The following is a 15,119-nucleotide window of genomic DNA, read 5'->3' as shown; positions in this document are numbered from 1 at the left end:
ACAATCTCCACTTGCATGGGCTTTGAGGCTCATGCTGCTAGGAATTATATTCAGCCAAAAACCAAAGTACAATACAACTTCTTGGATCTTTTCTTTTTTCCAAGCTAAACCAAAAGAACATTTAAAGCACTCAAAAATTAGAAAATTATGTTGTCTCTCTCATTTTAATTCTTTTCCTGAGCCTGCATAATTTATGACAGTGTTCATAACCTCTTCACAAATTCTTTTTATTTTGCTAGTACATGATCTCATTTTAACAGAACGGAGAATGCTCACATCATTTCAGATTTTTTTCTTCCTTGCGAAGAGCCTTTTTTCCCCTTGTTCAAGCTCTATCCTGAAATAACATTTTTTAAATTATTTAGTATCAGTCATTAGGGTATCTACATGCATTGATTTAGGGAATAACTCCGTAAGATAAATGGATTCCATTTGTTCAGTCTTTCTGCAAATTGTACTTTAATATCACAAGTCAGGACCCGTACAATGAAGAACATAACTGAGACACCTTTGATGAGGAATACAGATATTCACCTTGTGTGATCTCACATGTCACCAGTGTTACTAAGTTAAACACAGGTGCAGAATTCCCTGAGACGCCACTTCACTACACTGCTTTCACTGCTTGTGAAACTATTTTACTTGCTTGTTTCCTATTTTACTTAGGACATGTATAGGCTGGTAAGAATTTTTTTGTCAGTATCATTTCTTGATAGAAACAGCATTTGAAAAAAAAACCAAAAAAAAATTTTTGCTATCTGCTTAAGCCAAATTAGAATATTTTCAAATGCTATCTGGCACTTGTCTTCAATAAAAAAATGCAGTTGATTTTCTCTATCCGCTCATTACCTTTAAACTATTATATCTGGGATTCTGTCCACACAGATCAGTCAGTGTACCTGTCACACAATTCAGTGTTGCTTTTCCTCTAATATGCTTGGATTATATGAGAGAAATACAGTTATTCAGGATGGACCTCAAGATATATTGGCAGGCAGCCATCAGTATCCAAAGCTGGGGTAGCATTAAAAAAAGATATTTTTGCATTGAATTTAATTAAAAATGAAACTAAGTGAAGAAAGCTAATTAAAGCAAACTGAATTTTGCATTCATTCCCTTTTGGAAATGCCAAAATATGCAATTTTGGCCTTTTTTTCTTATCTAAATCTCCCATCATTTCTGAATAAATTAATTTTGCAGTTTTATGTATATATATATGAATATATATGTAAAAAATAACTTTCAGTACAATTGAATTCAAAATCTTAAATCATTAATAAATTGTTCTAGATGAGAAGTTCTTCCTTTTAGCTCTGCTATGTATGAATCTCTTTAAAAATACAGTGACTCCTATAGACAGTTCCCTAATATCCTTTGCACTATAAATATACTGTCAACAGTGTTTCACTTCATTAAATGAAGGAAGGGTCTTCTGCAATCAAAAGTCCAATCATGAAACAAAGGAGCAAATAAGTTTCACATTTCATCTTAATAGTGGCAATTCTGACCTTTGAATTAAGAAACAGTCAGGTTAGTTCATATTAATTCTGCTCTCTGTACCTCATTCGCCATGAATGTTAATATGATATGGTGAACCAATAATCATTTTGCTTCATTAAAGTTGCCTCTGGAGTCTAGATGTCGCCAAGTTCTTCCAATCTTCACTGAACTCTGGAAAAGCTTGGAAGTACCTGGCAATTTCCTGAGCAACTTTGAAATTGCAGAGTGTGAACTAACAATGAAGGAAATATCTGTGCATCATACCAGCTGTGCCATCCCTGTTTACACCGCTTATCTCTTCTTTACATTCTTTTAACAATTTCATATTCTATATAGTTTGACACAAAAACAAACCTAAAAAGTCTTCTTATGTGGTTTATTAGATTTTAATGGAGGTAATTGCACCTCCCACCCTCCTACCCCTAAGGTTATTCCAGCGTGCTAGAGTCTGTTAATCTACCACACAAAATCTTTCTTCTTACAGTCAGTGGACTATTGCAGGGTTTGTTGTGTTAATCTTTAGAGATGAATGAGAGAAGTGAGGCATTTTTGACAGAAAATATGCAGGGAAAAAAAAAGAAACAACAAACCAACCCCAAAACCCACTCACGCAGCAGAAAAATCGTAGGACTCTGAGGTTATTTCCGAAAATCAGAAAAAGAAGTGTTCATTCAGCAATTATACAGCATTCTGGCTCTTGTGTAATACTTTCTAAAAATTTCTTACAGTCTGGCTTTTTCCACCCTATCTCATTCCCACCTCTATCTTTACTGTGCAGGCTTCTCATTTCACTTCCAAACACCTCCCAAAATTAGCATTCCCTTTGCTGACTCCCTGATCTTAATACGTTTTGCTGTTCCGTTTTCCGTATTTACTTCACATTTCTCTGTTTCTTGGACCCAGAATATCAAATGCTGGAAGAATGGAAAAGAAGGGTTCCTTACTTTCATGCAGTGCAGACTCAGCTGCGCTAACTCTAAGCTCATCTGTGTTGAAGGCTATCGTGTTAATAACAGAACATGATTTGAAGTTTGATTATCATAAACATGGCAAAAGTCATAAGGGATGCATCTGCTATACAGCTTTTTAGTCTGAAGCCTTTACGGACAATAAGATTTTGGTGGGTGGAAAAAAAAGAAACAGAAAACTTTACTAATTTATTTCAGCATAGGCAAAACAAAGAATATGCTTTCTTTTCAGAGGTTAAGTTCTCTTTTAACTTACGTTTTTGCAGAATAAACTTACCTTTTGTTAGGCAGGTGTTGTAGAATGTCTACAGCTACAGTGAAATAATGGGTTACTGTTGGGGCTATCAGACTCTGTATGCTGTGCCTTCCTTCAGTCATGTAGTGCTCACATAATTTCTTTCTCTTTTTCCCAAGGTGGCTTCGAAATGGAACTGAAATCGACATTGAAAGTGATTATCGCTTCAGTTTAATAGAAGGAAGTTTGATCATCACTAACCCCAGTGAAATGAAGGATTCTGGACAGTATCAGTGTTTAACCACCAACATCCTTGGCAGTATATTAAGCAGAGAGGCTGTTCTTCAGTTTGCATGTAAGTAATAATTTTTTTAAACATGGATAAATGAGACCATTGCATTGCTTGATAAGGCTCTAAATTGTATTTTAATTGCATCACACAAAAGTTGCACTGTCTACTGTCTTTGTTGGGCTAGGATCTCAAAATTAGAAATTTAATGCTTAGTGTAAAGGAGTGGTTTTCTGCGGACTTTTTACTGTTAACCAGTTATCAGATAAAATAATTCAAGTACATGATCCAAATGCTATCCTTTAATTACATACTTGAATACTCCATAATGATATAGGTATTTTACTCATTGCTAGTTTCATGAAACATATATCATTTTGCCACACTATCCAATAGGAGAGAAAGAACAGTAAACTGAGGAACAGATTTGGATAAACTGCCTATACACCTGCAGGATAGTCTGTACGTATGTGTGTAAGCATAGTTTTGTATTTATATATTTATATAAGTATATATGTTTTATGTTCAAATTTATACATACTTATCATGCATACATTCCTACATTATGGTACTGAGAATTTTTTTTTCATATATGTAGTTGTTAATGGAAACTGAAGATGTTCTAACTTTTTAAATCATTCATGACAATAAGCTATCCAGAATCTATCAACAATTCATGGCTAACTTTTATCTGTGGCATGCTCTTTAAACTTTAAAACAGGTTTAAAATTCCAGATGTTTTATCCCCAACCTTGACTTCAATTCAACACTTTACAGAAGGCAATCAATACCATGTTAGTGCTTTATCTAAGTAAAATCTATCATGAAGTGATATTACAAGGCATGGATGTAAAATGAACTCCATCCTAATTTCTCAGATCTTGCTGAAAACAGGACATTACCATGAAATATGAGGCAGATATTTGACCGTCAGCTGAAAAAAATAACACAGAAAATGACAGATGGAGCTCAAAAAAACAGAAGGCCTGTGGGTTTCAGTAGCTATGTTCACAGTTCATTCAGGACGACATATATATTTAGGGTTGGAAGGGATCTTAAAGATCATCTAGTACTTGCAGTCACAATATTATCTCCCTCAAGAAAGCAAATTGAGTTACGGTTGAAAAAGTAAAAGTATAATTAAGAAAAGGTTGAGTTTGGTGTCTTTATTTTTATTGGATTTTTTTAAATTACTATTTGCTTGCACACTTGCTTTTGCAGATATCAAAGTCGTTATACTACAATGTCTTTAGTGTGGTATCTGTTTATTAATTTATTGACTAGAGAACTGTAATGAAAGTTTCTCAGGCAAGGCTAACAGTGGAATGATAGCTGGAAGAGCTGAAGTATAGCAAAAAACGCTGTAGAACTTGCAAGAGTGAAGTCTATTCTATATACAGAGAAACCTTTAGTAAAAAGCATAGAGAGCCATAGCTGGTTGAAGTTCTTTTAGAAGTTCACGAGCAACACCTTCACAAGAGCAACTTCAAGTTCAATGTGTATTTTTAGTCCAATTTTTTTTTAGCATGATTCTCCTCTGCTCTTGATTTAATACTTCTTCATATTCCTGTTCTTAAATAACTGAGATGTTCCACTGTAATAATATTTGCATCATGCAGCACCTCACTATATAAACTGATGTCACCATGGAATCACCATAGAAACACTAGGTTGGAAGAGACTCACTGGGTCATCGAGTCCAACCATTCCTAACGCTCCCTAAACCATGCCCCTTAGCACCTCATCCACCCGTCCCTTAAACACCTCCAGGGAAGGTGACTCAACCACCTCCCTGGGCAGCCTATTCCAGTGCTCAATGAGCCTTTCCATGAAAAATTTTTTCCTGATGTCCAGTCTGAACCTCACCTCGCACAGTTTGACGCCATTCCCCCTTGTCCTGTCCCCTGTCACTTGGGAGAAAAGGCCAGCTCCCTTCTCTCCACAACCTCCTTTCAGGTAGTTGTAGAGAGCAATAAGGTCTCCCCTCAACCTCCTCTTCTCCAGGCTAAACAACCCCAGCTCTTCCAGCCGCTCCTCATAAGACTTGTTCTCCAGCCCCCTCACCAGCTTTGTTGCTTTTCTCTGGACATGCTCCAGAGCCTCAACATCCTTCGTGTGGTGAGGGACCCAGAACTGAACACAGAACTCAAGGTGCGGTCTCACCAGTGCCGAGTACAGAGAGAGAATAACCTCCCTGGACCTGCTGGTCACACCATTTCTGATACAAACCAAGATGCCATTGGCCTTCTTGGACATCTGGGCACACTCCTGGCTCATGTTCAGTCGGCTGTCAACCAACGCTCCCAGGTCCTTCTCCTCTAGGCAGCTTTCTAGCCAGACTTCTCCTAGTCTGTAGCACTGCATTAGGTTGTTATGTCCCAAGTGCAGGACCCGGCATTTGGCCTTGTTAAACCTCATGCCATTGGCCTCGGCCCAGCCGTCCAGCCTGTTCAGATTCCTTTGCAAGAGCCTCCCTACCCTCCAGCTGATCCACTCTTCCACCCAGCTTAGTGTCATCTGCAAACTTGCTGAGGGTGCACTCAATGCTTTCATACAGGTCATTGATAAAGACATTGAATACGGCTGGACCCAGTACCGAGCCCTGGGGAACCCCACTTGTAACTGGCCTCCAGCTAGAGTTAACTCCATTGACCACCACTCAATGGGCCCGGCCACCCAACCAGTTTTCAATCCAGGAGAGTGTGCGCCTGTCCAGGCCAGAGGCTGACAGTTTCTGACGCAGAATGCTGTGAGAAACTGTGTCAAAGGCTTTGCTGAAGTCCAAGAAGACTCCATCCACAGCCTTTCCCCATACAGTAGTTGAGTCACTTTGTCATAGAAGGCGATCAAGTTAGTTTGGCAAGACCTGCCTTTCTCTCTTGCATATGCTTCATGATAGCACTCAAGATCACCTGTTCCATGACCTTCCCCAGCACTGAGGACAGACTGACAGGCCTGTAGTTCCCTGGATCCTCCCTGAAACCCTTCTTGTAGATGGGCACAAGATCAGCCAGCCTCCAGTCCAGTGGAACTTCCCCAGTCAGCCAGGACCGCTGAAAGATGATGGAAAGGGGTTTGGAAAGGACATCCGCCAGCTCCCTTAATACTCTTGGAGATCCCATCTGGCCCCATAGACTTGTGGGTGTCTAGCTGGGCAAGCAAGTCTCTAACAACCTCCTCCTGGATCACGGGAGCCTCATTCTGCTCCTCTAACTCCTAGGTTTGTACACAGAGGGAACAACTTCCCTTACTGTTAAAGACTGAGGAAAAGGAGGCATTAAGTACCTCAGCCTTGTCTTCATCCCTTGTCACTGTTTTCCTTCTGCATCCAATAGGGACTGAATATTCTCCCTCCTTTTCTTGTTAATGTATTTGTAGAAAGATTTTTTATTATCTTTCACAGACTTAGCCAGTTTGATTTCTAGTTGGACCTTAGCCCTTCTGATTTTTTCCCTGCATTATCTCACTTCCTCCCTGTAGTCCACCCAAGACACCTGTCCCTCCTTCCAAAGCTCATAGACATTCCTCTTCTTTTTGATATCTCTCAAGATCTCCCTACTCAACCAAGCTTTTTTTTCCCCCAATGGCTCCTTTTCCAGAACATGGGGATGGCTTGCTCCTGAGCTGCTAGGATTTCATTTTTGAAGAGCACCCAGCCTTTGTGGGCTCCCTTGCCTTTAAGGACTGTCTCCCACGGGACTTTGCTAACCAGCCTTCTGAACAATCCGAAGTCTGCCCTCTGGAAGTTTAATGTGACTGTTTTGCTAATCCCCTTCTTCATCTCACCTAGAATTGAAAACCCTATCATCTCATGATCACTTTGTCCCAGGCGTACTCCAACCGTCACATCTCCCACAAGGCCTTCTCTGTTCACAAACAGCAGGCCCAGGAGGGCACCCTCCCTTGTCAGCTCACCAGCTGTATGAGGAAGTTGTCTTCCACACACTCCAGGAACCTCCTAGACTGCTTCCTTTCTGCTGTATTGTACTTCCAGCAGATATCAGGAAGATTGAAGTCTCCCACGAGGACAAGAGGTAGCGATATAGAGACTATCCCCAGCTGTTTATAGAAGAGCTCATCAGCTGCTGCTTCTTGGCTGGGTGGTCTGTAACAGACTCCCATCACAATGTCTGCCTTCTTGTGGGCTCCTCTGATTTTAACCCACAGGCACTCAGTCCCTTCCTCACCATAATTGAGCTCTAGAGTATCAAAGCACTCTCTAACATACAGGGCTACACCACCTCCTCTCCTACTCCTCCTGTCCCGCCTGAAGAGTTTATACCCCCTCATGGCTGCACTCCAATTATACAAGTCATCCCACCACGTTTCCATGATGGCAACATCGTAGTCACCCTGCCCTACAGCAGCTTCCAACTCCTCCTTCTTATTGCCCATGCTGCGTGCATTGGTGTAAATGCACTTCAGCTGGGCTGGCAGACCTTCAGCCCTCATAAAGGGAGTAGAGCTCATTCCCGATTGACCGGTCCTTGGAATAACTAACTCCACAGCGCCAGTTTCATCCCTACTGTCCCCAGGTATAATCACCCCCACTTGCTCTGAGGTGATGTACTGGCGGTCCTCTCCAGCACACCATCTCTCAGTTACTGGAGTCTCACTTCCAGGCTCACTTCCCACTAGCATGGTCTCGTCCCCCTCCCCCTTCACATCTAGTTTAAAGCCCTATTTAAGAGCGTATATAGACTTTTAGTAAGGACTTTAGTCCTCCTAGGAGACAACCATGTCCCATCCCTAGTAAGAAAGCCTGGCGGTGGGTGGGTCACCCCATGATCAAAGAACCCAGAGCCTTTCTCCTCACACCAGGCTCGGAGCCAGGCATTAATCAACTGTTTCTCTTTGACCTCCTGCTTCTCACTCCTTAACACTGGAATGCAGCTAAACACTACTTGTGCCCCAGAACCCTCCAACATTCTCCCTGAAGTCCTAAAGTCTCTCTTGATGGCTTTCAGGTTTCTGTGCTGTAAGTCATCATTGCCTATTTGAAATACTACTAGATGGTAGTAGTCTGTCTCTTTCACCAAGGAAGGTAGTTTTCTAGTAACATCCTTCACTGATGCCCCTGGTAGGCAGCAGACCTCCCTGTGGAATGGGTCCAGTCCAGATGGGTCCCTCCATTCCTTTTAGAAGGGAATCCCCTAAGACAATCACTCTCCTCTTCTTCTTTACTGAGGATGTTTTTATGGTCTTCGGAGGATGGCGCGGCCTAGGAAATGTTTCTAGGCTGTGGGAGCCATCTTCCTCATCCTTAGGGATGGTTTCCACCTGCAGTGCTTCATATTTATTCCTCAAGGGGATCTGAGGGTTTCTTGTATGGGTGGGGTTGAGCAGGTTTCCTGCACGGGGCAGGAGCTTGCTGCCATTCCCCATCTCTTATTCCCCCAACCTTACAGTCTGCAGGTGGGAGTTGCTCAGCTGCACTAACTCCAGCAGCCTGCTGATTTTGTGAGAGGGCGCTGCTCCAGTAATCTATCTCCCTCTCACATTCCCTGATGGTCCTTAGTCTATTCACCTCCTCCGTCAGCTCTGCACCATGCAAAGTATACTGTAAACTCATATCAGAATTTTGTATCACAAATATGTTTAAGTAAGTTAAATTCAAAATAAACATAAAATAAGGATTTTTGTTGTCATTTCAGCCTTAAAATATCTAAGACAGTCTTGAATTTCACTATAGTTGAAGTAAAACATTTTATAATACTGTTTGTTAACAGCAGTCTCTATGTCTCCAGTTACTTTCAGTAAGACAGAAGGTAAAACACTGAAAAAGAATTTTGTAAGAAAAAGCCCTAACCTTAAAGTACATACAGTAATTGGTGCCCTGCGATTTTACTAGGGTCTAAAGGCAAGTCGATTTATAATCCCAAGGATAAATCAAGGTATTTCTGATTATGAGATACAGAGCTACACATAATGGCATTCAGTTTCCCTTTTTTAACTGAAAGCTGTGGATTACAGAAGCGCTTTAAAACTTATTAGTTTCAGGGAAAAATTATAAAACTTAAGTTCAAGGAGTTGCTTGAGTGCATGGTTTGTACTGCTGTGGAAAATAGTTACGTCTTTTCAGCCTCAAGAATTTTCTTCTAATTAAAGATAGAAATGGCACACAATTCAAAAGAAAACAATAACGACCATTAAACAGGAAAAAGCATGTGCTATAATGTCACTATGCAAGACATCACAAAACTTGAAAAAGGAGAGCATATTTATTACATCGGTTCTTAGTTTTCTCTCAACTGCGAGGCCAAAATCTCAGTCACTACGGTTATTATCATGTAGTTCAGCACTGGTGATGAATTATAAACATAAATGTTTACATATGTGTGCATAATTAAAATAGGGTTTTGAAATATTTATATGATGTCTTTGGATTTGAGAGAGATACTACTTTATAATGCTTAGAGATGTAACATTTGAAATAGCCTCCTTTATCACTGGTTATTTTTATGAAGGAAAGTGGAAACACAAGTTATATGCCATCAAAGGTGTGCTAGAAATTTTGAACTATCATAGCAAATAAGTCCTCTTTTTTATCTTCTTTGCATTTCCTATGATCTCTCATACCCAAAGTCATACTGCTTTATGTTATTTTAAGAAAGTCAGGGGATAAAAAAGACAGAGGAATAAACCCCATGCCATAATGAAAATTAAGGATAAAGACATTTTTGAATAACAGCAATATTCACCAGTAATTTCTCACAGAATCATAGAATAGTTTGGGTTGGAAGGGATGTTGATCATCTAGTTCCAACCCCCCTGCCATAGGCAGGGACATGTCCCACTAGATCAGGCTGCCCAAGGCCCTATTCAACCTGACTTTGAACACCTCCAGGGCGTCTTCAACAGAATTTGATGCAGAAAAAAATGGGAGAAAAAAGTCCCTGATCATCCTGTAATACAGTCTAAATTGGGTGTTGCTTTGCACTGAATCCATCACAGCAATGTGAAGAATGTTGCTGTGATGGTTAAAAATAGTGACAGCTACAGTAGTAGTTTGCATTATAAAACTTTTGGATTTTTTTCTGCATAATTTTAATTTGCTGGTTTTAGGAAATACATGTTTAAGATACACCGGCAAAACAGGTGTATATGACAGAAAAAGTTAATTATATGCAGGACTGATTGCAATTTATTCGTAAATAGTTTATTAATCAAAGAATATAATGCAGTGAACCTGAGATTAAAATGAATTTGTATCACACTCCACAAAGAGTTACAGCTAAGTGAATACCAGGTAAATTACATTATCTTACTGAAGGGATCTAACGTCTATTTTTCATGTGGAAGCGCTGTTTTCCTTCTCTTTCATTATTTATTTGTGCAAGGCGGGACAATTTCACAACAGAAGATTCTCAGAAAATGAGATCTCGAGGCTAAGGTCTTCAGTGACAGTAAGACTCATATGAAACCCACAGGCCACAGTTTCCCACATAAATGTTCAAACCACTTCAACATATTTACTTTACAGTTCTACAAATCTAGTTCTTTCTTTTAATAAGAGGAATAAAAAAAATTTTAAGCTGAAAGGTATGTATGTTTTTCATATAAAAATCATGAAAAAACAAAGTTTTGGTCAAATAAGAACTTCTTGTTTAATTTCAACTTTGGAAAATAAAGTTATTTGAATTTTAGCTGTAGTGACACTTTGATTTTTACAGAAACATGCAGCTTATACAACTAAGTTCAACGGTACAACATGCTAAGAACTTTGCCCCCAGTCTAAAAAATTATTTTATCTGAAAATATCTGCATTATCTTTTTGAAGTTGATGGGTTGATGAATGTGTTTAAATTTTAACACATGCCTAACCTTTTGGTTGCTATTAAACATGAGAATTTCTAAAGAAAGAGTTGAAAATGTCTGTATGGATTTGTTACTATTGTGCCATCATGACAAACCTCTTATAGCTTATTTAATTAAGCCTTCTGTCACTCATTTCTTGATCCTTTCTTTCTTAAAATGAATAAATAACTTAGAAGAACAAACTTCATGCCTTATAAAAAGAACTCATGACAACTCCTTTTATCCAGAAGTTCTCCAAAAAGCTTTCCTATTTGAAATGGTAGATCTGGGTTCATCATTATGGCTATGGCGAATCTTTGATGAACATTTACCTTCGACTTTGCCTTATGTAGATAAATCTTCCATCCAGGTCCAAAAGAAAGTCTGGCAAAATAAATAACAGCACTTAAGGGGTCACCTAAAACTGTGAAGAAAGCATACACTCTTGATAAAATGAGTTAATATTTATCCATTGTTCAAATTTCACAACAACATCAACGAGTATTGCCAGAATGTAAACCTTATGGGAGTTCAGCTGTATTCTGGAGTGCCACCCACTGAAAGCTTCAGGAAGAAAAATGCACACCTTGTCTCCTGGAACTCCTCTTCCACACAAAGCATGCAGTCTTCACAAAAGGTCTCCTGACCACACCTACAGTGTCTTGTCTATAACAGCATTAGACCAGATAAGAGCTCTGTTAAGACTTTCTATGCGTATTTCTGTCCCTTTGGTTCTGCTTTTGAGGCTGTCTAAGAACTGCAGTAAGTTTCTATTTTTCCATTGCTACATCAGCATTAAAAGACCAACTGCCTTGTCCCTGTGTACTTAAACAGCAGAGGAAACCCAGTTTCTTCCTATCTAAAAACCAAATTTCTTTCCTTGAAGACAAATTGGGAAATTTTCTTTTATCCTCTCCTTGAATCAGTACCTTGTCAGTTCCAAAAAGGGTTCTGTGGCTACGCTAGTAAAATAAATATTCCCTAGTACTGAGAACAAATTATATGAAAAGGTCCACAGCCATACTTTTGAAATCTTTTTCAAGAAACAGGTTACTGCTAAACTGTCTTTTGGGAATGTCCCCTAGTCATTCCTGCTAAAATCCAAAAGATGACAAGAATTGCCTTGGAGAAGGCTGTGGTCCCACCAGAAGTTCTCATGGATGCTTCTCATGCTGTGACAGTGTCCATGATGAAATCCCACTGCAGGAGAGTATTTCTTGGTACTTTTCACTATATTGGTATAGATAGATTCTGAGTTATTTGAACAGAGAGTCTTCAGCATATTTGTGGAAATACATTCACTGCACCTTTAGCATATGAATCAACCATGTCATAGTTATGTGAAATAATATAATTTTATAACTTTTACTACAAGAAGAAATTTATGGGAAAAAAAAAGGTAAATAGCACTAAACAAACTATTCAAATGTTGGTCTAATCTGCATCCATCTTTCCTTAATTCTCAGCCTGCGTTTTGATAGTTCAGTTATAAAATACTTGGGACAGAAATCATAGGTAGCAGATTAAGTCTGAAGAATCCCAGCTACACATGAAATCCTTCTGTAGGCTGACATTCAGGAACATGAGAAGACCATACTAATCAGCACAGAGCTTGACAGACATTATGTAAGGCAAAAATATTAGATTTTTCTTGTTCTCCTTAAACAAGCTGGTTACTCTGTGTCTGTCCTTACAAAAAAATGACTCACTCCTTCACTTCACCCATTTGTCTTTTGTGTGGTGAAATCACATATTACCTCAGCCAGAGAGAGGCATTTGACAAAGCTGAGAGCCAAAACACAGGAAGCTTTAAAGTAGCAACCTAAAAGCATTTACTCTTTAGTACGGTAGCATTAGGCATCTTGAAAAGTTAAGGTCAGATTGCTAATTATGGATCATACAACTATACAGTGCAAATTTGACTCTTATTATAATAAATTCCTAGCTTCAGAAAAGGATATAAATCCTGGAATTACTCCATTGAGCAACATTTATTATGTCATTCCATTTGCATTGCACATAGGCATAACTTCAACCTCATTGATCCTTGTAGCCATTAAACATCAAAAAAGTTATGATTATTTCCAAGTATTCAAAAGGAAATGAGATTTATTAATCTTGTCAAGTTCATTTACTGCTACATAAGTTTTGATGTCAAAAAAGTATTCTAAGGTTTAAGATCTGCTCAGTCTTTAACACTGAAAATGTACTTTAAACAATACATATATTTTGTGTTCTGTGGAAACATTAATAGAAATCAGTCATGTAGGGAGATACAGTTTGAAATGTAATTACAGCAATAATTTAGAGATACATAATACATCTACTGACTTCTCATTTTAGCATTATGCATTTCTTTGCAGGACTGGATGACTGGTATTTAACCTGCTTATAACCTACTTACCTATCTTTCACAACCTAATATATCATGCTAATGAAACACTAGTCTTGGCATTTAAATATAGATAACAATAATTAGGAGTAACATTACTAAATAGGAGAAATTTTAAAAGGCTGAAGGAGAATTCTGTACCAAGATCAGACAACACTTTCTAGATTTTCTTAGCAAGTTCTAACTCAGACTGACTTTTGGCAATTATCATGTCACCTCTCTATTACAGCCTTCCAGGGGCTGCAAACTGTGGTGAGGAGTACTCTACCTTCTTTCAAATTAAATGTGTAATTTCACTTGAAACTTCCTGCATGATATTTGTAGTGCTACCATGGCATTCCTACTCTCACCCTGCTCTGTCCTTTATCCTGACACAGCCGTATTGTGGTTTCCCTCATAAGCAGATCAGGCTTCAAGTCTGGTTGAGAAATAATTTTTTCTGACAGGTTATTCTTCTCTTGATAAATGCAGGTACACAGGTACTTGTGATAGCACAAAGGAGGGAGCAGCACAAGACTGGGAGGGAAGAAGAGAGAAGTAGACAGGGCATTTAAGCTGATCTACTCAGGAACAGCACTGAATATGAAAGCAGAGGAGTCACTTTTGGTAAAAATTTTGCAACTCGGGGGGGGAACTTTAGGAGATAACTGAGTTCTAGCTGAGTTATTAACACTGTGGAGGTGGTATTAAGTTTAAGAAAGGCTTACAATGAATAAAGAAGATTGGTTATCAAGAAAAACAACATGTGGAAGTTTGTGAAACAGATAAAATGAGAATTAGCAGAAGTCAAGCTGAGTTAGACTGACAAAGGAAATTAAGAGAAATACAGACAAGCTTTTTAGCTAGCTTAATAAAAATCAGTAAGAAAAAGCTATGGCATAGAATTAAAGTTAATTTGCATATGATCCCAAATTCAGTGGTCACCTTTCTTTAGGTTTCTATAAGGACAGAATAGCTTATACAGCTGATTCCTTATGAAGCATGAGATACCAGAAAGACAGACATTCAGTCTATGGATGGGAGAAGACAAGAATGATAAAAGTAATTCCACGCTTAAAACATAGCAGTTGATAAAAGCTGAGCCTCCTACTATATCCAAGAGTCCTAATAACAAAGATTAGTACTTCAGTGACACAACTTCAAAACAGTGTGTAGTTCCAGGACCGCTTTGTCATTTGCTTTCTTTGATATTTTCACTATTGTTTGGATCACAATTAAAAAAGTAACTAATGAGCCAAATGCTACAAATATGAGAAGTATTGTTAACACAGAAGTTGAATTTTCATTTGTGGTAATTACATTTTATTTGTAAAGTTTTGCACTCAAAATCATGAACATGGTAATATTACTGTCATTTTGCAAATTATTTTTAGGATAAAGTCAAAACAAGCTCCAAGAATGATTTCTCACCAGTGACAATAATGTAAAAAGTAACCTCTGATGACCACTATGTCATCATAATGTCAGGTAATGTCAAGACCACCATGTGATGATAATAGCCAAATCCCTGAACACGATACTTTTGAATTCCATGAGACTGGATACATGTATTACATCTGCATACTGAGACCCAGAAGTTCCTAATTTCTTCTGTACTGGTTTTAAAAGTCAAATATTAGAAGTTCTTTCATAGAACATGTTACATACATGAAAAGGAACAAATCCTCTCTATAAAACTTATTGTTACCTGTCTCCATATACTAATACATACACGCAGCTAAACAATAAAAAAAACCCCAAACAACTCAAAAAAACCCTTTATTAGATTTCAGCCCTGTATCTCATCAAGCATGGAAATATGCAAAAATGCCCTCAAAATTCTATAAATATGTAAATCCTGAGACCACCCACCTTCCCACTCCATACACCATACTAATTAAAAGACCATGCATTGTCAGAAACTTATATAACGTGTGTCTAACTACACATTAAATAGTA

General features: G+C 38.5%; 1 protein-coding gene across 2 annotated transcripts in view; it reads left to right on the top strand.

Annotated features, from left to right (window-relative positions):
- The first annotated feature begins 2,558 nt into the window (after positions 1 to 2,558).
- Positions 2,559 to 15,119, top strand: part of CNTN5 (contactin 5) — a 229,500-nt gene continuing 216,939 nt past the window's right edge. For both annotated transcript variants that reach the window (XM_054055996.1, XM_054055995.1), the window contains exons 1-2: positions 2,559 to 2,620; positions 2,883 to 3,058. In XM_054055996.1, coding sequence (XP_053911971.1) covers positions 2,974 to 3,058 — 85 coding nt within the window. In that variant the 5' untranslated portion in view covers positions 2,559 to 2,620; positions 2,883 to 2,973. The remainder of the gene's footprint in view (positions 2,621 to 2,882; positions 3,059 to 15,119) is intronic.

Source organism: Cuculus canorus, chromosome 1 (genome assembly GCF_017976375.1).
Source record: "Cuculus canorus isolate bCucCan1 chromosome 1, bCucCan1.pri, whole genome shotgun sequence".
NCBI classification, from domain to species: domain Eukaryota; kingdom Metazoa; phylum Chordata; class Aves; order Cuculiformes; family Cuculidae; genus Cuculus; species Cuculus canorus.
The sequence above is the reverse complement of the archived record's forward strand: the minus strand, read 5'-3'. Positions and strand labels throughout refer to the sequence as shown.